This window comes from Amphiprion ocellaris, chromosome 5 (assembly GCF_022539595.1).
Source record: "Amphiprion ocellaris isolate individual 3 ecotype Okinawa chromosome 5, ASM2253959v1, whole genome shotgun sequence".
NCBI lineage: Eukaryota > Metazoa > Chordata > Actinopteri > Pomacentridae > Amphiprion > Amphiprion ocellaris.
The window spans coordinates 26,668,594-26,691,659 of NC_072770.1; the positions used below are offsets into that span (position 1 = coordinate 26,668,594).

The window sequence follows — 23,066 nt, forward strand, 5'->3', positions numbered from 1 at the left end:
TGGTTGTATTTCTGCTTAGACCCACTAGTTTCTCTGTCCATTTTTAAAGACTTTTAGTAGATGCCCTGACTGTGAGTCATGTCAGTGGAAAAATTGTGGCAAGAGGCTCATTGAGGAGCTTTTAAAAGTTTTCTGCTGGTGCTGGAGTTTGTGGAGAGTTGGTATCATAAGGAGCATCACAGGATGTCTCCACAGAGTAGGGAGATTACTACGTGGGTCTCATGACTCTGACATAACCTGAAAATATCCTTGTGAAGATAAATAGGTTTACAGGGCTGAATTAGGCATCAAAACATTTGAACTTAGCTGATAGTTAAAAAGTAGGAGCCCGAACTGCCTTTAAATTCAATCATCTTTTGTATTTAAAGGCCTTTGCTCACTGATGCAGAGATATAGAACCCAAAGGTTGGATTTCTATATATGTAATAGTAAGTTTATGCTTATAATCGTAGCTTACAAATATGAATTCTTGACTAGAACTGTCATGATCATTGAATTTTATTTAATTATTGATTGTCAGATAAATAATCGCGATTACCAATTAAGATTAGATTAGTAGTATCAATGCCTTTGCCTGCCAACTTTTTTCTGCAAAGCAAACAAACTGGATCCTTCAATACTGGAGTCATCTTGTTCATTGGGTGTGCCTTCCACAGTAGGGCTGTGGTGTTTTGATTTCACAACTAAATTGATAAAATGACAAACCTCCGTGACTTTTAGCACCGAGCCGACTCAATACATTAAACTTTGATCACATTGTCATAAATCCATAATATGATTATCAATAGATTCTCATCGAAATACAGTCAGTCAAATATTAGAGGTTAAGCACTTAATAGTTGGTACCACTAAACCATGGCAGAGGAGGCATGGTGGAAAATGACACTGAAGTAGTGATTAAAACATGACTTTTCTGTAAGTTTTTTTTCTAGCAACATGTACAGAGGTGAGTGGAATAGATTCAAACGATCATGAAAAATGATTATGTTCAGCTCAAATAACTGCAATCCAATGATTATATTATAATTTTGACTGGCAATGTCTTGACTATCTCCTTTATCATTGAAGCTAGAAAGACTATAACCTTAGCTGCTTGTTGTGTTCTGACGCTCTGATTAGAGCCCAACTGATTATTGGTTGGTCGATTTTATTGGTCTAGTTTGTGACTAATTTGTGAAATAAATTACTGAAAAATTAATGAAGAATGAATCCATCATTTTTCCTTTTCAATATAACTCTAATGTATATACAAACAATACCAATATCAACATTTCTTACTCCCTGAAATTATTATTGGAACCAAAAATTCATCATCAGACAGGCTCTAATTTTATTACTCACCAACAACAACAAAAGATAACTCAAATTATGAGAGATGAACTTTGGAGCAATCCTTTTTTTATGTGCCTCAACCCTACACTGTTATGCAGACATTTCCCTCAGAAAAGTTTTAAAGATCGTGGGTCAACTCTTCCTATTACTTTTTCATCGTTTGCATTAGCTGTTACAGCTACCTGTTTAGACTTGACTTAAGGAAGCCTCTACATCAGCAGCCAATAAACATAAGCTCTTTCATCGTCAAAAATGCTTCATAATAAACATTATAATGGTAGAAATGAGTGGTTAGCTCCCTAACTTAGACTGGACAACAAGTTAAACTGTTCCTGTTAAGGTTTCTTTAAGGAAAATTTCAAATTCCATTTGCAGATGTCTTTTTTTGTGTCTAACCTTCATTTTGTTCTTAGCAAAGCTGTTTAATGTGAGTGTGTTTGTGTATTTAATGCAATCTCACATGTATAAAACATGAGGAGACTGGCTGGTGCATATGATAATTAAACAGATAGTCCTTGTCTATTGTTTGGAACAAGCCAAGTCGAAGAGCTCCTGCCAAAACCACCATCTTAAAATTATTATTTTTTGCGTTGTTACCATGCAGACACTGTTCTGCATCATTCTGACATTTCTCCATTAGGGCAATGAGAGGTATTTTTCAACTTTCACTCGGTATTTGTTCTTATTATTAAGGAGAAGACTCAGTACTCTGATGTACACTATGCACTGAACGCTGAATGCTGGCTGACTTGCTGTACTCTGATGGTCACTAGATGGCACTAGTAGCATTGAAATACAGTCTGTGTGGGAGGCTGGAGCATCCTCAACACCACATCGATCTTTATACTTAATTTATTATAATTGCATAAGTAGTGTGACTCTGCGTCTTATTTTTCATTTTTTCAAAATGTATTTCATCATATTAAGACAAAATTCTGTTTCATAGGTGCATAAGTGGTCGGCCTCTATGACTCTAATGTTTCTCAGTCCTGGTTTTAGATTGAGAGTATAGCTGGTTTTGAACAACTGGATTGTATTCACCTTGCATTTAAATTGTAGTAATCCCTGTTTAATGACTATGATGGAAGCTGGCAGGACTGTGTGTACAGAGGATGAGGATGAGGATTCAAAACTAACTACACCAGCTGATCAAAGAGCAGGCTTTTATTATAGTAGCTGGATCTATTGTGCATATATGACAAGTTGGATAGCTCTTTGGATGGATATGGACTGTTTGATTTCAGTGGTCTGTACTGGTAATTGTGGGTGTTGCTGAGTGCTAAATCTAACTGCTCTTCTTCTTATCTCTTGCTTGTATATGCCCTTTCATCCATGTGTGTGTTTGCTTTTATGCTTATAATTGCTGTTGCTTATTTTCACAAAGGCCTGAACGATTTAACAATTGGCTCACAAGTGTCGGTACACTGGACTGTGGCTCAACAACATTGGATGTTAAATTCACCTCACCATCCAAGACAGTGTTTCCTCAGGCTCTACTATAATGGAGCTTTGACAAGAGTATTGGATAAATCCTGGTTGGATAAAGTACGGGCTAAATCATTGGATTTAAGGTTTGTAGCCCTTTGTTGTGTTGTAGAATGGAAAGGAGTAAAGAATCCACAAGCAGGCTGCCTGTCTGCAAGGAATCTCCAGAGCAGAATTTATTAACAGGAGTGGGCAGCAGTGAACACTCAGATGCTGATGTGTGTTTCACGAGGAACAAAACAAACTACCAGAGAGTGAGGAACTTAAAGATGAATGTAATTCCATTGTTGCAGTGGAATTCATAGGTACTACAAGTTTATGGATAAAAAGTTTCTTTGACTGTCTGTTGTGGATATGATCAAAGCAACTACACAGCAAATGCAGCTGCTTCCGACATTCTCAACATGTTGTATTTATATCGAGGTTAAACCAGAGCTGCTTTTTGGTTCATCCTCTGATCTACTGAATTCCCAGTTTGTTTTAGCTTCTGAACAAACCCACTTGTGGCTCCACATGACAAGGAGGAGAAAATGAAATGTCATATGTAGGTATATGTGGGAGTGGCAGTGAGAGATGAGGCGAGGTGTGGAACTGCCTTGGAAGAGGGTATAAATTGGTAAGAGTCTGACTCACCTTGAGAGGCTCGCAGTGCTCCAATTCATCAATCAGAATTTCAGATCAGAGCGCTGAGCATCGCTGCACTCCCAGTCAAATTTATTAGCATTTTACTGCTGCTTGTCTGTCTGCCGACAGCAACAACATGAAAGGGGGGCTTCTGGCAAGGGGTTGCCGCTTTTAAAGGTGGATATAAAATGAGAAATAAATACACTGATACTCTGAAGTCTGGTCCCATGGGTCTTCAAGTCAATATTATGCAAGATTGTGGACATGCCAGCTCTCCCTGTAGTAAAGCACCCTATTAATGTTTATGGACATCTACAGTGAGTGAGATACTGCAAAACGAAAAGGCAGCAGTCCAGATGGAATCTATTAAATGGTGAACTGCTTTTTTTTTATTCTGGAATAGAGCTTTAGTAGAGTTTTAGGATGCGGATTTTGATCTGTTCTCACAAGCTGTGCTGAAAAAAAGACTACTCGCCGACAAGTTAAAGTCAGTGAAACAAGAGGGTGAAGGATGTCTTTAAATCTTTCATTCCATCAATCTTGTAGCACGTATTGGCTTTTTATCCTGCGATACTCAGGATATTGGATTACACAGCTGAATATTTATCAAGAAGTGCATACAGGGAGAAAGATGGTGAAGGGAGAGTCTTGAACATTTACAGAGAAGGAAGTAAGCCTGTGCAGAGCAAGGAGGAATTCATTCATATTTCCTATTAGGGAAGATTAGCTCTGTGCTCTGTGACATCTGGCTGGAGGAGTGCCACACAGTGTCCAGCTGGCCGAGGAGTGGTAAAGCAGCCCCACAACTGTGGTGAAGAAAAACTGTGTCCTGCCTCCAGCAGGCTGCTTATCCTCACCAGTAATTATACATGCCAGAACTCCCAGGATGCCATGTGTAATTACCAGCTAAGTCTGAGCACAGCCTGAAGGGACAGAGCTGCACTTGGTGAAAGAGAGAGAAACCGAAAAACAGATTTCCACTGGCTCTTCCTGACTTGAGGGGCCAATGGGGCCCACACCCCATCATACCACTGGATATATAATCTGATTTATACACTTTAGGGCCATCTCCAGATGAGGACATATTGATGTTTTGTACTTTGTAGTTTGAATAAATTTATATTCACTGCCATTTCAAGAGATGATATGTATGTTAATACTAAATCAGTCCACATGATGATTAATCTTGCTTTGTGCCCAAATTGTAAAATGAATATCACTATTTTGGTGCTAAATAATCAGTTTTCCCTAAATGCTTTTGTCTGGGTAAGCATACTTGCTTCACTGCAAGTCCTGCTCCATCAATTTAGCTGCAAACAGCATACCTGTGGTCCCAGTGCTGTGCAGCCCTGTAAGTTTCATTTTCCTTCCTGGTGACTTTTTCTCTGCTGTCTCATCTGCCTGTGGGGGGTGAATGGCTTCCAGTCAGCTGAGACAGGTTTTTGCTCTGACACACTGAGGCAAAAGACAGCTCTTGTTGAGAAATTGCTTATCCTGTAGTCTTCTGTTCTTCTTACTCCCCGTGTGTCAAGTTCCTTGCTTGTTCATAGAAGTGCCCTAAACACCATCTGTCTCAGCGTACCAGATGTAGAAAGAAAATGATACCGTGAACCACTGAACAGAAAGGCAGAGCTCTCCACCAGAAGCATTGGTGTGTCTTGTTTGTGCAATACGTTTATCCGATGGAGTTGGACAGCCGAAGAAATATGATTTCTGGCTGTTATCTGCTCTTCACAAACTTGGTGTGTTCTTTATTAAAGCTGCGTTTGCTGCTTGTCATGCTTCACTGCAGATGTTGATGTGAAGATGGCAGAGAGGTTTAATGAGGCTCCAAATTTACAGATGTATTGGCTGCAATGGAATAAAGGACCCTTGTACAACTACAGTCTCTTTTACTCTATGCTTTCATAATAGCAAACCCAATTCACCATCAAGAGCATGAAGGGCATATATGTCATGTTTGGCTCTCACTCTAATCATTTCAAAGTTAATCGTACACACACACTGCTAATTTAGCTCCACATTTTATTGATAGGTTGTTTTTCAGTTTTGTTTTAATGAGTGTGTTGATAGTTCTTGGTCAGGCAGAGTCTGGTAAGCTTTTTATCATTCATTTTTCATGCTGCAGTAAGGCGGAGACTTGGCTGCTTAGCGTGTTCGTCCCTGTCCTTCCTAACTTGAGAAGATTTCAGACTTCAGAAATGACTAATTGTAAATGGGCCCACACTCAAAACAGCATCCCAAGTGGTGATGGCCAGGAGAAAAGGGATGCTGGGCCAAGAGCAGGAGAGATGAAGAGAGTAAATCCTCATTACGTGTCTGTTAATAAAGAATTACCTCTGTCAGCTGCAGCTTTTTATTGTTGGAGTGCCCTCATCCATCAAAAATGCTCTTGTAGCCTCAAGCAAAGAATTGCTTGTGAAATTACTTTTTCTCTCTCAACAGGTCCTTAGAGACTTGGCTTAAGGGAATCGGGCAGAGATAGCAAAGTCACCATTTGAGTGGGACAGTCGTCTGTGACCCACAGACTTGTCCAAAGTGTGTGCGTGCGTGTACTAGTATATATGGATGTATAATTTTATAGAGGATTTCTAATTTACCAATATTTTTCCTCTGGATGGGAATGACAAAAAGCAATGAGAAACATTACATTTTGTTCAACATTTTTCATACTCTTTGTCATCATTGGCAAAGCCTTTATTTGCTATCACAGCAATGAGTTTATCTTGGAGAAGACCTCTTGGTTGGTGTCCATGGAGACCGGTGGTACCAAAATGGCCTTAAGAGTGATCTTTTGACTCTTCTTGGTCTTGGCTACCATTCTTTCTAGTACAGCGTTCACCTTTGGCTTACTACGGTTCCCTTTGAAATTATTCAGTGTGGAGCTCCTTGTGTATCTCATGATGCTTTGCACTGTGTCCACTGGTAGTTTGAAATGCTCACATTGGCCTTGATAGCCTTTCACCCTCTTGTGAGCAGCTGCAATGCACAACTCTTTCTCAGTGATGGACCGTAATAGCAAGCTCACTAAAATCTTGGGATTAGTCATACCTTGCAATTGGCTAGTAACTGACTAGAGAAATACTTAATCAGCTGTTCTTAGTTTATAGTGTATTACAATGCATTAGAACATAGAAACGTGCTTCTACTCAAAGATTTGTGACAATTTTAAGGGACACAGATATTTGTGGATATTTTAGTAAAGCAGATTTAGTTAAAAAAAAAGTAATTAATTTTTTTAAATTAATATTTGGCATGATTGTGAATAACTTGGGGCCCAGTTGTATAATATGTTCTGTCCTTAATGTAGGAAAAAACAGACACAGGAATTCAGCACATTCAGATGTAAATCTTGCCAACAATCTCAGTATACTTTCAGAACAGTTTACAAGTCTGTTAAATACATTGCTTTACTCCAGCTTGGTACAGAAACCGAATATGTCAGTATTCAGTTACAGAGGTAAAAGCACCGCAGTCTTCCCATTATCTAACTCTCTGCTTCTCACCCAGGCCAATCAAAAGCCACAGTCGGCTTTCCTCAGCTTTCTGTGAGAAATGGAATCACACGCTGTCTTTCAAAGTGCAGCTTTAGCAGTGTGGACAACACCTAAGAATTTCTGCCTTTTGTGGTGCTAGAATTTCAGACAAACAAAACAACGGCGGTGGAGAAGACAAGACAAGTCAAGTACATGGAGTAGTGTTCCTCTCCTTCCTAATTGCCTGTAGTCTCTGGGGTGTGTTATCTGGAGGGAAGCAGAGACGAGATGCAGTCAGGGCTGCCGTTTGTTCTTGCCACTGTGTGGGATGTGAATGATAGCTAGAGTCCTGAATGATATCATTAGTGAACTACTGGTTTGGCTAACACACTCTAGTCTATCAGTGTGGCAAGCATAAGAGATAGCGAGATATAAGATACTGAAGCAAGAACGTGGGAGGACAGTTGTTATCCCCTCTGTGTTTGAATGGCTATTGTTGTGTCTTATCATAGACCACCAGTGTTGACAGGGAGTGGCTCTGCACAGAAGACTCACTGACAGCCCATACATTTGATGCATCCATGTAGGGAAGAGGGCGATGCAGACCAAAGCTTGCACAGAAATCCATTTGGATGAGAGCAAAGACATAAAAACTGCTGAGAAACAAAGGTCTTAAGTGATTATATTAGCATGTACCTACATTATTGCTATTGTGACGATATATGATGCTATGCTCAATGATTATCCTCTAATTGAAACAGAAAACTGTTTATTTTAATTTTGCTTATTTGAGTTCATGCTTTGCATGTATGAAGAGTTTCATTCACTGTAATTCACATAAACAGCCACGACATTGAAACCACCTTCCTAATACTGTGCAGGTCTCCCTCGTGCCACCAAAACAGCTCTGACCAGTTGAGACATGAGCTCCCCAGACTTCTGAAGGTGTCCTGTGGTGTCAGTCCTGTAAGTTGGGAGATGGGATCTCCGTGGATTGAACTTGTTTTTCCAGCACATCCTGTAGGTAGTTATTTGAATTGAGATCTGGGGAATTTGGAGGCCAACCCAACAACTTTCACAAATCTTTTTACAGTGTGGCAGGGTGCTAAAAGAACACTGTTGAAACACTGTTTGCCATAAAGGGGATTGTATGGTTTGCGACAATATTTAGGTAAGTACTACGTGTCAGAGTATCATTCACATGACTGCTAGGACCCATGGTTTTCCAACAGAACTTTGCCCAGAACCTCTTGCTGGCTTTACCTGCTTGCCTTGTTGCCATGGTGCATTCTGCTGCCTTTTTGTCCATGTAAATGGCACACTTGGCTGTCCACGTGACGTAAAGGAAAATGTGATTCATCAGACCAGGCCAACTTCTTCCATTGCTTCAGGATACATCCCTGACGCTCATGTGCTCATTGTAACTGTACCACGCTATGTGTTGTGCTGCAGTAGCTCTTCTGTTAACCAGGTGTAATGTTGACCCATGCTGTATGTGTTCAACATGTCTGCCATCTTAGTTTAGTTTGTTATCATGCTAACATTTGCTGAATGCTCCTGAACAAAAAGTACAGTTGAGGCAGATGTGAAATGAGCAAGTGGTTCTAATCAGGTATTATACAAAATTATTTTTTAACCTGATAATGGCAGTAGAAGAATATATAAGTACTCATCAAAGAGAGTGTAAATCCAAAGCCAGTAAAATCTTGGAAGACATTTCATAAGACAAATGTTAATGTCCAAGTGCTGCTAGGGGATCAACAAACATTGACTTTAACAAAGTTTTGTTCCAACCCATTCATGTTGAGATATTTCACCCCAAAATGTACCTACTACATAAACAAAGATATCACACAACCTCTGCTGCTGTTAGCACTAGAGGTTGTGTTCCCAAACTTCTTTTAAAAGAGATTTTCGCTTTATGTCATCCTTCTGTATTTCCATTTAAAGTGGCTTATGTGGCTCTAAGTGCCATACTAACTTTGTGTGCTTCACCTCTGTTGTGTGGAAAGGAAAAGTCGCACAAAACAGCATGTAAATGAGCTCTTGGCAGCTTTCCAAATATTTGTTTTCTACATGGATCAATTAAAAAAATTGTTGTCCAGCCTAATCAACATGAAGACAGAAATGAATCTTCTCCAACGGCCATTTTGCTAAGTGCATTGGGATCTCCGTCCAGCCAGCTGACTTAGCCACTGATATATTCCTCCTCACATGCAATATTTGTACACTGTCACAATGAAGCTATAATTTACTCTGACATTGTTAACACAGCCATTGTGACTATCTGTCTTTGCAGTGACTCATTGCTTCATTGTAAATAGATACGGTATATCACATGTTGCCGTTATTGAATAATTCCCTGTCAAAAGCAGGTGATCTGTGTTCTCTGACTCAGTGTTGAACATGGTGTCAGGTGACAGTAAAGATTATCTGTTCACGCTGAGCAGACACTGTCATTCATTATTATTACCCTCATGACGCAGACATTAAAAGGCAGTGAGGGTTGAGGGCTGAGTGATCAAATAGATTTATCTTAGCCGGGGAGTCTCACTGGCAGCCTACAATGCTGAATTACTGCACAAAAGCTGGTATATGAACAAAGTAGGACAGCAGGAACAGTGCAGTATAGTAGCAACACAGTGCAGTCAAAAAATAGCCCTGAATGTGAGAAATGAGATGGAAAAGAAGGGAACGTTGTGGCGTTTAGATGTGATAATTACGCAAGGATGCCAGGGACATGAAGATGAGTGTTGCTGACTCCCATCTGTGCCCTCTCAGTGCCAGCCCTCTACAGACAGCCACTGTCACAGAGTGCAAACCAACAGCAGGTCTTAAAGGACTACACCAGGGGTTTTGCATGTTTAAACCCATTTTCTACAAGTCGGTGAAACTTTCTATACTTTTTTGGACTTTTAAGTGTGTTAATCCTGCCTTCCAGACCAACACTCATTTCCAATTTTAGTGTACTATGACAATAAAATGGCGGAGACTTAAAACTTGTTTGAGTTGGATAATCTGTTACAGTGAAGATTATTTTTATTTGTCTTAATGTAACTTTACTTACTGTATATGTGTCTTTGCAAGGTAATTTCTGTACCATACAGATAGAAACCCTTCGGGTGCAATTTCACCTAGTTTCTCTCAGCAAAGCACTATCACTATTGACAGTTTATTTTACCCATGGCTGCCTGAAAGTTAGGAAATGTGTACTCCGGCAACTATTATGGCAAGCTCTAGAAAATGGTGTGTAGTAATGTAAAGCATACCCACAAAAATTAACAAAAAACTGGTTCGGTCCTTTAACAACAGCTCCCACTCTCCATCTGTGTCTGTCAGACAGACAACAAACTGTCTGCAAGCAGATGTGAGTGGGAGATTCTCTGTCAGATCCTCTTCTGACTGACAGCACATGATTGTTCTTCTGCCGCTCTCACATCTGCATGCAGACATGTGGGCAAATTAAAAGACGTAATGTTGGCAGAGAGGGCCTTTAAGTGAAGGAGATCAAACCTCCTTGTCAGCTTGTGTTTGCTCTCTTCAAGTGTCATTAGGCAAGACAAACAATCCCTGACACCTCCAGGGGTGCTGCTCACTAGCTGAATCTACAAATATTGGAATATTGTTAATCAAATAGGGATATTAATATTGTGATAATGGTTGCACTTCATGTGATTTATCAGTGTTTCCTTCTTTCCAAAACATTTGCTCGCAAGCGAACAATTATGTGTGGTTGGGACAGCTTGTTTATTGATACCCACAAACCCTTTTCCATGTGAAACAGTGCGACTCTGATAAAATGAGAAATCGTTTATCATTTTAATTTTTTGTGTGCAGAGTGGTGTAAGAATAAGTGCCGATTTCTGCTGCTCTAGACGAACATCGGTTGCAGCACAGATACAGTCTGACCTGCCACATATGTGACCTGGCTGTCGAATATCTGGAGTAAGATGTTCAGAGCTGGCAGCCTTCTGTCCAGAAACATTTCAGACTAAGTGAAAGTGCAATGTCTCCACAAGTTTAAATCAAATGGCTTCTATTTTTACTTCCACACATGTGCAGTTTGCTGCTTGTGTAGCATTAACTTCGCAAAGCAACATACTGACTACATCCTTGTAATCTTTCTCTTACTTTGCGCCTTTTCATTTGCTTTAAAGACCTACTGTTAATAAAAATAATAATTATAATATACTCATGAAGTAAAGGCACATTAATTTTTACATTAGTTAAAATAAATGGGATATCTGTGCATGCCTGATCATAAAACCCAATTAATCTTCGTAGCATATTTTGGTTAGAAAAGGCTAAAACGTTGGTGAATTACGCTTATTGACTGATTGTAGTGCATTCTTTATAGGCAGGAAAATACAACATTGAGCTATGTCACAATGTTACAGTAGACTAAAGTAGAATATCAAGCCTCATATCATATTGGCAGGATTATGTTGATATTACTAACAGTACATCAGTATTATGTCAACGAGCAGACTAAATTACATTTTGTGGGCATCCATTTAAGGACGTCTCTGTTCAGGTCAGCTGCATCTTCTATGATGTTATTTCACTTTTCTTACTCGGAGTGAATCAAGCAAATTCATTGTTTTTTCATTCCACTATCTAATAAATTAAACGCCACTATGAAATGAAAAATGCTGAAAGGTTTGACACAACAGCAAACACACAGTTTGTCTTATTTACAGTGTGTTGTTTTTAACATGATTTACAGGACATGTAATTTATATCCTTGTGCACAACAAATTAGATTCTTTATTTAATAAAGTGAGATCTATTTATTATCAATGAGTATATTTCTGTCTCAGACTCAACAGAAATGTGCTCCTGTCTAACACAGCAGAACGCCACAAAAGTGGACAAAATGGTCACATTATTCCTCCAACAGGGGGCGTTACCTTGCTGTGTGTTTGATGGCTGCATGAATAAGAAGGATTCTTTTTTACTGGTGTGAGGTGACTCACTGAAAGGCTTCAAGGGGGCTTGCAGATATTTAATATATATCCATTCCTTGTCTATCTCTCTCCCTGTCCCTTCAGAGGCTTCCAGAGAAATGTCGCTACGTGGTGGGCAGCATCCTGTGTGAGGGTGAAGAGAAGCCGGATGAAGAACTGCAGAAGCTGTATGAGAAATTTGGCTTCAAGCTGTTTTCTCTGCCAGAAGTGAGCCATTCTGTGACCACCAGCTTCCCCTGCACCACGCCTCTGTCCTACGTGCTGGGACCTTACCGGGTCTACCCCAGACTCTCTTCCTACATAGAGGTACAGACACTGTCACACTATGTGGTAGTTCTAAGGTTCTTTAGCCACAAGGCATCTCAACCCTCTGAACCCCAGTCAGTTTCTGAACGTTTCTTTGCTCCCTGTCACATTTTTATTCACTATGAGCTATTTTTTTACTTAAAGTCTTCCACCTCTATAGAAACGACACAACCATAGTTAAAAGTAGCAAGAACTAAAATGTCTTTTGTACCGTATACCAAAGTTCTAAAGCCATAAATCTGAAAAATAGAACAAACTAAAGTTTAATTTCTGTATTATACAAAAGTTGAAAAAAAAAACCTTGAATCAACATGTTCATCATTTTTTCCAAGTGCCCCTGTGTTACTAAAACTGAAGATAGATATAGATAATTTGCAACTTTTTGTTTACATTCATGCTTTTGTTTACATACATGTCTTCTGTCTAGTCTGTGTAAACACAGCCTGTAGTTCAGCCGAGTTCAGTTGAATAGTCTCAAAAATTTTGTCACATTGGTCACAGATGAGACACTAATGGCTTCTCTGTTGTGCCCAGGTGCTCAAAATTTTTGGATTCATGCAGAATTTGGTTCAATCAGTTTATTTTTGGCAGCTTTTTAAAACGAGACATGAAGAAAAAAAAGCAATTTTGATGAAATATCACAATTTTGATTGTAGATATTGTTGTCTTTCCCAACAGAACAGCGTGTTACACAAAAATGAAAAATCTGTGTTTTTGTTTTGATATTTTCTGGCTAAGACACACAGTGTAATTTTGGTGATTATTTTTAAAAGTTAACATGCTTCTCAAACCCACCGACAGGTTTTGGGGCTCAGAAGGTTCAGTTAGCGCATCTGGTGAATCTTGTTTTATTTCTTACTGCGAAAAAAAAGATCCCAGAGAAACACAGCTGTAAAGGTTTGAACAGTGTGCATGTCATGTGTTTACAGGAAGGCTGCAGTTGGAATGTTTCTATGTTAGTTCCTTACTTCACACCCCTCTCCCACATAGACAAGTGTATGTCAACAAATGAAAATGTGAGATAGAATTTATTTTTTCTTACTTTTCTCCTTATTGCAGTTGTTGTCAATCACCATGCAGTCCTATCTGTCCTCTTTTCTGCCTCCTGCTTGTCAAAAGCACCCTCACTCATGTGTTGTTTAATTCATCACATGAACAGATGAGGTCTTTAAAGTAGATTAAGAATAGATGAAGTAGTAGGAAATGAAGGTACGGCTGAGTCCCGCGGCCCATATGCTGGGCTCCATGTCCTCGGGACAGGCCTGAAAAAGCTATTGACATTTACTGATGACATTTGCACACATGGATTCATTTAGGGGCATCCCGCTGCATGAATAATGCTCCACGTGTGTTTGTGTGTGTGGGTGTGTGCACGTTCATGCCTCCTGGTCTGTTCGTTTGTTTGTTTAAAGATTTAGTTTTTTTCACAGAAGGAAAATAGAGCCTAATTTTTCAAATTTCATGAAACATATAATTATATTGAGGGGATATGCAGTGTTTTTCTCACATTTCCCTGTTGTTAATTGAACAAACTTCACAGAAAACTCAGCAGTAGCTGTCTTTAATTCTGTAAACCTTTTATTTGTTTCTTTATCAGTAAACTACAGTTTACACAAAACCATTAAATGATCAGCATGCAGAGGTAATGTGAATGGTACCGTTGTTCAATAGAAATAGTACTTTACTGCATTCAGTCCTTCATCTGTTGTTGTGTTGTGTTGAGCGCAGGAAAATGGGTGCATGGACCCAGACAATGACATTGTCCAGTGGTTGTGTCTAGTTCTGCCAGCATATCGCAGTTACTGTATGTCAAATCCATGCTAAAGATAGCCTGTGTATTGCGGGCATAACAACATTTCAAAAAAGTACTCAGTGATTGTATTGCTGCCTTTCATCCGGGATGGTTCAAATTCTTTGCACAGACAAAGCTTTTATAATGTGTTCATTTGGTCGGAAAACACTGCAGCTATACAGTATATGATGTGGAATGAACTCAGACATGAACATCCACTCTATCAGTACGAACATGTGTCTCCTCTGATACGTACAGTATAGTCACCAGCTGCTTCTTTTCACCTGCCCGGGGGGTGTTACTCCCAGATATCCACCCCTTCACCCAGGCAGCTCAACCAGCTGGTAGGAGTTGCACGAGCAGTGACAAAGAAATGATCTCCCCTGAGCCGGAAGCGCTGCTAGAAACAGAACCAGGGTCGCTATAAAACTGTTTCTCTAAAGTCACAAAGGCAAAGCTCTGATATGTGACATCTTGCTAGTAGTTAGAAGCTTTTCCGCTGATGCTGATTGGGAGCCCGACTTCAGGCATTCTTAGGCTGTACATGTCCAGATCCACAGATTCTAATCTTTAAAGAACCGCTGTCTGGTCAGCTTATGATCATTTACTAGCTTTCTCTTCTTTTTTAGTTTGGTCTCTGAGGCACCATACAGACTGTAACACACCACATTAGAGAGGGCAGGACAAATTCTAACATGTGCAGTGACACAGACTAAATCATCTAAAGGCAAAGCTATGGCAACCCTCAGTGTTAAAATTGAGTAATATTCCCTTTTCAGGCAGTTATGCTGTTATATAATGATGGCTAGTGTCAGTGTACATTTCTGTGAGGATGCAGCTCTTTCTTTCACGCTAGCTGATGTCACCACAGACAAAGCATCTGTTTTTACTCTCTCACAGTTGTTCACCGTAAGACAAAAGGTGCGTAGTCCATTCTCAGTTGACCTGAGATCTGTGACAGGTTGTTTAGGAGATGCTCCTGTATTGTGGATATTCTAATACCACACAAACATCCAGTTTGTATCGTGGATTGGTGAGTGCACTGTGCATACACCATTCCTACAGTGAGGCAAATGAATAATGGAGTGTGATTTAGAAAGGCTTGGTTTAGAGGACGGTATGCGAATGTACGAGAAATGTGTGCATACCGTATGTATGATTAATTGACTAGATTTGTAGTATGAGGGAGTTTGAAAGGAGGGCGACGCTTGTGTGACATAGCTTTTTACAATCAGTAGATGCGGCAGATTTTATTACTACTGAATGTTTATGCTTGTCTATGCACAAACGTCAGAATGGAGCTTAAACTTGAATTTAAATTTTTAGCCACTGTTGATCCATCTTGTATCTTAGTTGAGGTTTTCACTAACATCTGCTGTAATATCTGGCTGTTTAGTTACTGAATCCACCACAATGTTTGTCAGCTATTTGCTAACTTCATTTTCGGTTGAGCACTGGATAGGCAGCATTTATGGTAGCAACAGACGACATGCATGCTCACGCTCACTTCTACAGCCCGTTCAGAATCATCAATAAAGCCAATATACATGTTTTTGGAAGTCGGACCACATGTAAGCACAGGTAGAATGCAGAGAGACTGTAGCTAGCAGGTTCAAACCCAGAGCCTTCTTGCTGCAAGGCAAGAGTGCTAACCACTGTATGATCCACAGGATCAATAACTTCTATACTTCCTATTTATTGTGTATGTGCACTGCCCTGCAAACGATTTTGGTAGCATAGCTTTGTGTTTTGAGAGAAAGTTGAGGTCTAGGCTGCTTTATACTAGTGAGCAACATCTAATGTGATCATATGCCTCAGGAAGTTTCAGAAAAAAACTTTTAAATTAACAGTTATAATTCTAAAATAAAGACAGATTCAGCAACTGCATTGCTTATTTCTCCCCTCAGATGTTTTCAGGAACACATTTAGCTGAACTATTTGTGTAATCTAAGAGAAACTTTCCACATGAGCCACGATATCGGTCTGGTTTCCCCTCTACAGACATGAACCGTAACTTTATGTTAAGTTTGTAAGACTCTAAAAGGTCTGAACTTTTGCCTGACTCGTTAATTGTTACCAATTGTTCCTAGAAAATGTGGATTTGTGCTGCTTTTAGCCCTGTAATTCTCCGTCACATTATGCAAACCAATCCAGCTTTTGAGACCAGGTTGGCCAGACTGGTGAGGGGGGGCTTTGTTTTCAGCCTTCGGCATTAAAATATTCTCTCAGCGATTCTGTTACACCTCCTGACCTCCCATAGAGCTTCAATTATCAGTGAACGGGTTAAGTGCATAACTGCCCTTTTTACACTTGAAGACTTTCTTTCTGGTCTCCAACAGCACTGTGTTCACACCAGCTAACCTCTTATCTCTTCTCCGCACAGCACATAAACTAATACGCAGACCTGCACATAAACATGAGTATTGGTAGCTTTACAGATGTGAAGTAGGTGATAGTCCAGTGTGTTTATTGTGGATGTTGGTAATATGGTAATAGTGTGACAGTATCAGTGAACTTGTGCTGTCAGTTGAATGTTTGCAATCTCTATCATTTATGCTTCACTGCTGTTTTTTTCATATCAGTCCAGTGGTTGAATGGGCATCACCAGAGGATACTTGGGATTGTATCCTCACTGAGACAAAAAAAAAAAGACTGCTGGTGAAAGAAGAAAAAAATACGAGGATTAAGAAGTTGCTGTCACACTGTATTAAAGGATTTGGGCAAACCCTGTTAGATCTTTGTGAAAGGACCTTTTCTGGACCTGAAGACTCAAAGGGAACAATCACTTTGGTGTTATTTTGGTGTCTGGCTCTGACACAATTGTCTTTGTGAGCAGAAACAAGATGAAAAGCTGATAGTTCCCATCCATTTAGTAATCCGTTTATCTGAATCGAGCTGAAAGCATCATAAAAGCGTTCTTTCCCTCATTTCCTTCTATACGGTCACGCCACAGTTTTGTTTGCCTTGAAGGTGCCTCAACAATTAAAATATATTACAATGCAATATATATAGAATATCCTCACTTTGTATCATCTGGGGGTATTTGACTATTGTAGTAAGAAATGTGTTATATATGAAAAAGGGCGAGGAATCTGAACTAATGTAGAGAAACCAATCAGAAGCACTGTAGGCAGAACTGGGAAAACTTAACTTTGTATCAGCATTTAATCTCAGTTTCCTGCTTTTTCAATTTAGTGTCTGGAAATAAAGTCGCAGCAATTGAACACTGTCACTAAGATAAACAGAAAGAATGTTGTTTCGAGTTCAGTCTGAATTAGTAATGTCACTACGTGGGAACACCACCCACAGTGTTTGGTGTATGGGTCTGAAACTAATAACCTGAGGGTAGGCTGTGTGTGAGGAAGAATATGACTGTTTCTTTTTTTGCCTATAAGATGAACAGCAGTTTGTTCATATCCAGCCTTCTTTGAGTGCTGGGGTGAGATCTCCACCTGGGGAAACCATGATTTTTCTGGGGGAAGTCGATGCTCACGTATAACAACAGAGAACTTGAAACAAGCTGCTTGATGTGAACCAAAGTGATGTTTGGTCATTTCACATGTGTACTACAAGCGCTAAAGCTACATGTTTACATTACGTTGCACTTAATGGGTCTTCATAGTTATATTTAAAGTTTGCTGCTATTCATTTTCTATAGGACAAGGCGGGGAGACATACTCTGCATTCATTTTGGGATTCCATATGATACAAAACTGACAATCTAAAAAAAAAAGTGCTGCCTGTAATTTTGGTACATTTAACTTTATGCAAATGAGGATGCAATTTGCCTTGCAGCTCCGCAGTAATTTTCTAAAACACAGACAATGAGAAAGTGATATGTCAGGACGGTTTGCTTGCAACTATGTCTTGTATCTTCCTTCCCTCCAAGATTACAAACAAAAACCAAGTAAAGCTTCAAGTGTCACATAAATTATTGGAGAACATCACAGGTTGCTTATTTACACACTGCTTGCAAATTTGTAAACTAATTGCTAGCTATGAGCTCATTGAGGGGTTGCTATGTGAATTTATTGCTTGAAGTATGTATTCAGTATTAAACAGTTCTTAAATGAACCTTGCACTTGAAGCCCTTTGCCAAAAGATTGACTGCCGTCAAACAGACCCTCTATCAGATCTGCTCCTGTGTGTCTGAAACACGGAAATTAAAGGTTTAAGCTGATCCTCCGACTCGTGGTGAACTGGATTAGGTGCAACTTGACAGAGCCAGTAAAGCCAGAGTGCGTTAAGAGTGAACAAGGAAGTTTTGACTTTGGCCTTTGTCTGTTTAATCCCAAACTCCCATCTCTAGAGGAACTTTAGAAAGTGACAAGCACATGGTTGGCGAGAAGAGGCCAACTTGTTTGAACATTCTTTAAAATCTTTGTTACTTCTTACAGAACAAAATCATTTTGAATTCCTGGTCTTAATTGCTAAACTGTATAGATAGTGCAGCAAGCTTAAAATAGATTTCATGATTTCATTATCATCTGCAAAAATATGACACATCTTTTTTATTAGTGGATGTAGAGCTGAAACGATACACATCTCAAATGACAGGAATTGCTGCTAGTCTTTGTCATGTATGTATAACAGAACACAGAATATCTCTGCAGACTTTTGGTCACAAAACAACACAGATGTTTCATGACGCCACCTTAGAATCTTTTGGCAGTTCATCATAGGAAATATAAATAATGAAAATCAGCCTTGAGTGTAACTTCCACCGTGGTTTAGGTGTCGCTGTTGATTGCTTGAATCCTTGTCTGTTTTCATGTTTTTAGGTAGTGGCACCTTCATGCTCCACCACTGCAGTGTTGATTCCTCACCTCCATTCTGCTCATGTTTAATTCACCAACTACTCTTCTCCATCTTCTTTGATCTTATTATTTGTTGAATTAAATATAGAAATTTTGCTTTGCTCGTCCACAACATCTATATTTTATGCAGTGGCTTGATTAGATGTTAGCCAGTGGAGCTGTGCTGATTTCAAGTGTATCCTCCAAGTAAACAGGAACTGCGACTGAGGTGCCCCTCGCTCTGGTTAGATGGTGCTGTGGGTTCATAGAAATGTGTCTGTTCAGTCATTGACTGTGCAGAAGATGTTACTAAAATGAATTCTGAGATATGGAGCTGTATTATTGCAAGCTCTCATGAAGTCTTGTTGAATTTTTTTTCATCAAAATCCATTGGTTTCCAGAAACCCTGGTTAAACTCTATTGTTGGTATATTTCATCTTCTCTGTCTGTCAGTCTTGTAGTATGCAGCTGACATTCTATACGCTGACTGTCAGTCAAGCAGCATGATAGTGAACTGGGAATTAGGACACTGAGAGAAGGACTATTTGTTGGCTCTTTATTAGTGCCATGGCTAAGGTCACTTAAATAAGTGAGGGTTAGGGTTATAAGCTCCATTAAATAAATGTATATTAGCAATACAGCAAAATTGCAATTACATTTATAGGAATGAAATATTTTAGTGCAGTATGTGTAGTATATGTACATTTCATACATTTCTCAATAGTAACTTGTTTATGATGTTCTGTAAGAAGTGCTTTATCTTTGAAGGGCAGCTTACTTTCACAGAGAATAGAGCTATGTGGCCTTAACCCAGAGAGTCAGATTTGCGCCTGCTGTAAATCTAGACTTTGCATATTTGTCACAACAGTTCTTTTCCATCTTTGTCAGAGGTAACTGACAAGTTTGTCCATGTGTCAGACTTGCCTTGCTTTGCTTTTGTATTGTAAAAACACACATTTCAACTTCATTTGTTGACACTATTCCTCTGGTTAGTGGTAAAGTCAGGCTCCTACAGTGGATTTTTCTGTCCCTCTGCTCCTGTGAGATTTGCGTTGAGCCCCTGGAGATCTGCAGGATCTCAGTGCAGTCCTCTTCCCTGAACACCGAATAAAGAAATGAAATAAATTATTTCAAACATGCTTTTCTTGAACAAATTCCAAACCAGTTGAACAGAGCATTAATTTAATCATAATCTAACTATAGGGAAGGAAAATTGGATTACTCTGACTGCTCCCTTAAAATTAATTTTCTTCTAAACATCTCTTGACAATTTTCTTGATCTTTTGTCCTTCCTCGGCCATCCTGTAAGCTAACTTGGCACCAACCTGATATCAGTTGATGTGAGGGTGTGAATGCATGGCATGTATAGAAAAATATTTTTTCATTATGTTTCAAGCAGTCTTATGCCGTGTGTTTACTGTGCATGTGCATATATCAAAGAAACTGACAAAATAATTAATTCCTGTCCAACAGTAGCTCTGCATAAATCTCACTGATGCTGCTGCCCAGGAGCCTTTTTAGACCTGAGTTGATTTACAAGCCTCACCTGCTACCAACGAGCCAATAGGAAGAAGAGAAGAGATAATGTGAGCCTAATTATACGTGCCTACTCCTTAACCTAATAGACACTAATGTAAAACAACTGTGCTCCATCACTTATTGTTCTGTCTGTATCTCACACACACACGCACGCACGCACGCACACACGCACACACGCACGCACACACGCACGCACGCACGCACACACGCACGCACACACGCACGCACACAGGCCGTGTATTCATAATAATCTTAAATCATGTTACATGGTTATAAATCCAATTATTTTCTTCTCAAAGACAGGTATACGAATCCTCCCACTCACTGCTTCTCATCCCAGCATTTCTGAATTTTGTGCTTTTATATTACAGCTCTTTTTTTTCTGTTACCATGCTGACAGAGCTGAGTTCAGGTACCAGTTTGAGGGTTGAATTGTTATGCAGATAACAACTCAGATATTGACACATACAGACAGAACCCTCTGGGCCCATAGTGCAGTTTTTCAAAGGTTCTCGGGATGTTTGGGTACAAGAGTATGTGATTATCTATTCAGTATTGTTTTGAGGTATTGTTCAGAGATTATTTTTTTCTCTTTGCCCCTGCCTACCCCACCTGTCTCATTGTACAAAGTATATGATAATGCAATATGCTAATAAGCTTTCCTTTTAGTAATTATTTTGGATGTTCGCTGTTTTTTTTTTTTCGCAAAGAAGGGACTTAACAAGAGACACTTAAGAAGAATTATTTTGACACAAGGAAAAAGGACACAAACTGGAAATTGGACTCACAGTAAAGTATTGTATTTGGAGGACATATTTTAGTTTGATGAAACTATATTTCCTTTTACTCAGATAAAGGTACAGATGTCTGGAGAAGGTAAGCTTACCTTAGCTCACTTTATAAATACATGTGGGATTAAAAGGAGCTCCTCAGCATATGGCACCTTCAAACTGCAAGCTGAGCGATGATTTTTAAAAAAAAAAAAAAAAGAAAGAAAAAAGGCAATCATTAGTTTGTTCCACGTAGAATAAAAGCCATAACAAGACTATAGCTATGCATTTTTAAGCATTTACTGCTTTAAAGTTATTTTAAATAACTGGAGAAACTCCCCAGAGACAGTAGGTGCTTTCTAACGTGGACCCCTGTGAGGCACTCCTATGTTTTTTGTGTATACACAGACCCAGTGGCTGGTCCACATGATCTCCACTGTTTTCCCTTTGCAGTAGCCAAGATGAGGCCTGACATGACTCCACAGTGACCCTCCTGGATACTCCCTTTTTATTTTTCTTTTTTTTTTTTGTCTGGTGCTGAGAACTCTAAACCAGCCCAAAGGGAAATGGAGGCGGAGGCAAAGGCGTGGCAGGATTGCACCTGCTTTGATCCTCTCCAGCCCCTCTACATCTTTAATGCCTCCTATGCTCAGGGCGCAGACTCCCATAACTGCTCTCTGTTTAGCGATTTCTGCGTGGGATTTGGTGCAGAATAGCAGGGGTTGTGGCTGCGATGCCATCAAAGTGCAGAAAGGAAAGGGAGAGTCAGTAAGTGATGTGTGAGTTTGTGAGCGAGCATCTGTCTCTGTGACTGATTGCCGGGGAGCTTGGTGAAAATTTGAGTCGGAGGAGGAACATGCCTGTCTGCTTTTTGTGTGAATGTGTCTGTGTGCTTTAAAATGCGGGTTGTGGTGAGAGCAAGATAAATCTCTTTCATTATTAATGCCGTCATTCCTCAGCATTGTTCCCTGCATTACATTTTTATTGGTTAGCACCAGGTTCTTGTTTCTTGAGGGCTCTCAGAAATAATAACCTCAGCGTAACAGAACGCATCGGTCCGGAGGTGGAGGCAGCCTCTGACCTGCCATGCTTCATATTGTGTGTTTACAGTTAATATGCCTGTTATCTGCTCAGTCTGCCATTTGACAGTCAGAGGGAACACTTGGCTGTAGATGCACAATGCTATATTTAGACTCCAATGACGCTGATGACAGTTTCATCTCTTTTTTCCCCCCATTTCTTTCCTACAAAGAGTGAGCTGTGATGTAGTGAAGCGCTGTGTACTCACTGGGCTCTTCCTAAAATTTCATATAAAGCCTGCTTTTCTGTTTGCTGTGGCAGGCTTTCTGAGAATTGCAGCAGCTCTATTATTTTCTTTTATTTTTATCCAGTGCCTTGCCCGTGGTTACATCTAAGCCACATCTAATGCTTGAAGTCTGTGTACAACAATAAAAAATGTGTTCTGAGTTTATCACATTGTTAATAACTACCCAGCCAAATTTAAATGATTAAAAAATAGATAAAATTAGGTTTCAATCATGAAAAAATTAGCAGTACTTTCTGCTCTGAAATGCTATAGTCCTATGAAGATTCTGATTGACAGCTTTCGCAACGGCCCAAATGGTGAAATCACAAACACACAATTTGGATAGAGCAAGTTGCCTGCTGTAATAAATGAAGCACACAATGCAAGTTACACTCGTTGGTGAGGATGTACTGCCGAGGATGACACCAGATGTCATCGAGACGGGAGGATAGAGGCCGCATTCGCCAATGATGGATTATCTGTGAATGCCAGTTGTCTCTGATTAAGTGTAAAATGATCACTGCAGAGGCGGGTGTTGGTGGTGATCTTCAGCTCTGCATCAACAAAGCTCTTCAAAAAGTCTATCCACATCCTCTTCATTTCATTTATTTCAATTCAGATAGCTGTTCTGCAAATTCAGACGCCCAGAGAAGATGCATCTACTGGACGATGC

General features: G+C 39.7%; 1 protein-coding gene across 1 annotated transcript in view; it reads left to right on the top strand.

Annotated features, from left to right (window-relative positions):
* The window catches only part of tex264a (testis expressed 264, ER-phagy receptor a), an 82,592-nt gene that overhangs the window by 2,324 nt on the left and 57,202 nt on the right, over positions 1-23,066 (top strand). The window contains exon 2 of the mRNA XM_055010918.1: positions 11,969-12,190. Coding sequence (XP_054866893.1) covers positions 11,969-12,190 — 222 coding nt within the window. The remainder of the gene's footprint in view (positions 1-11,968; positions 12,191-23,066) is intronic.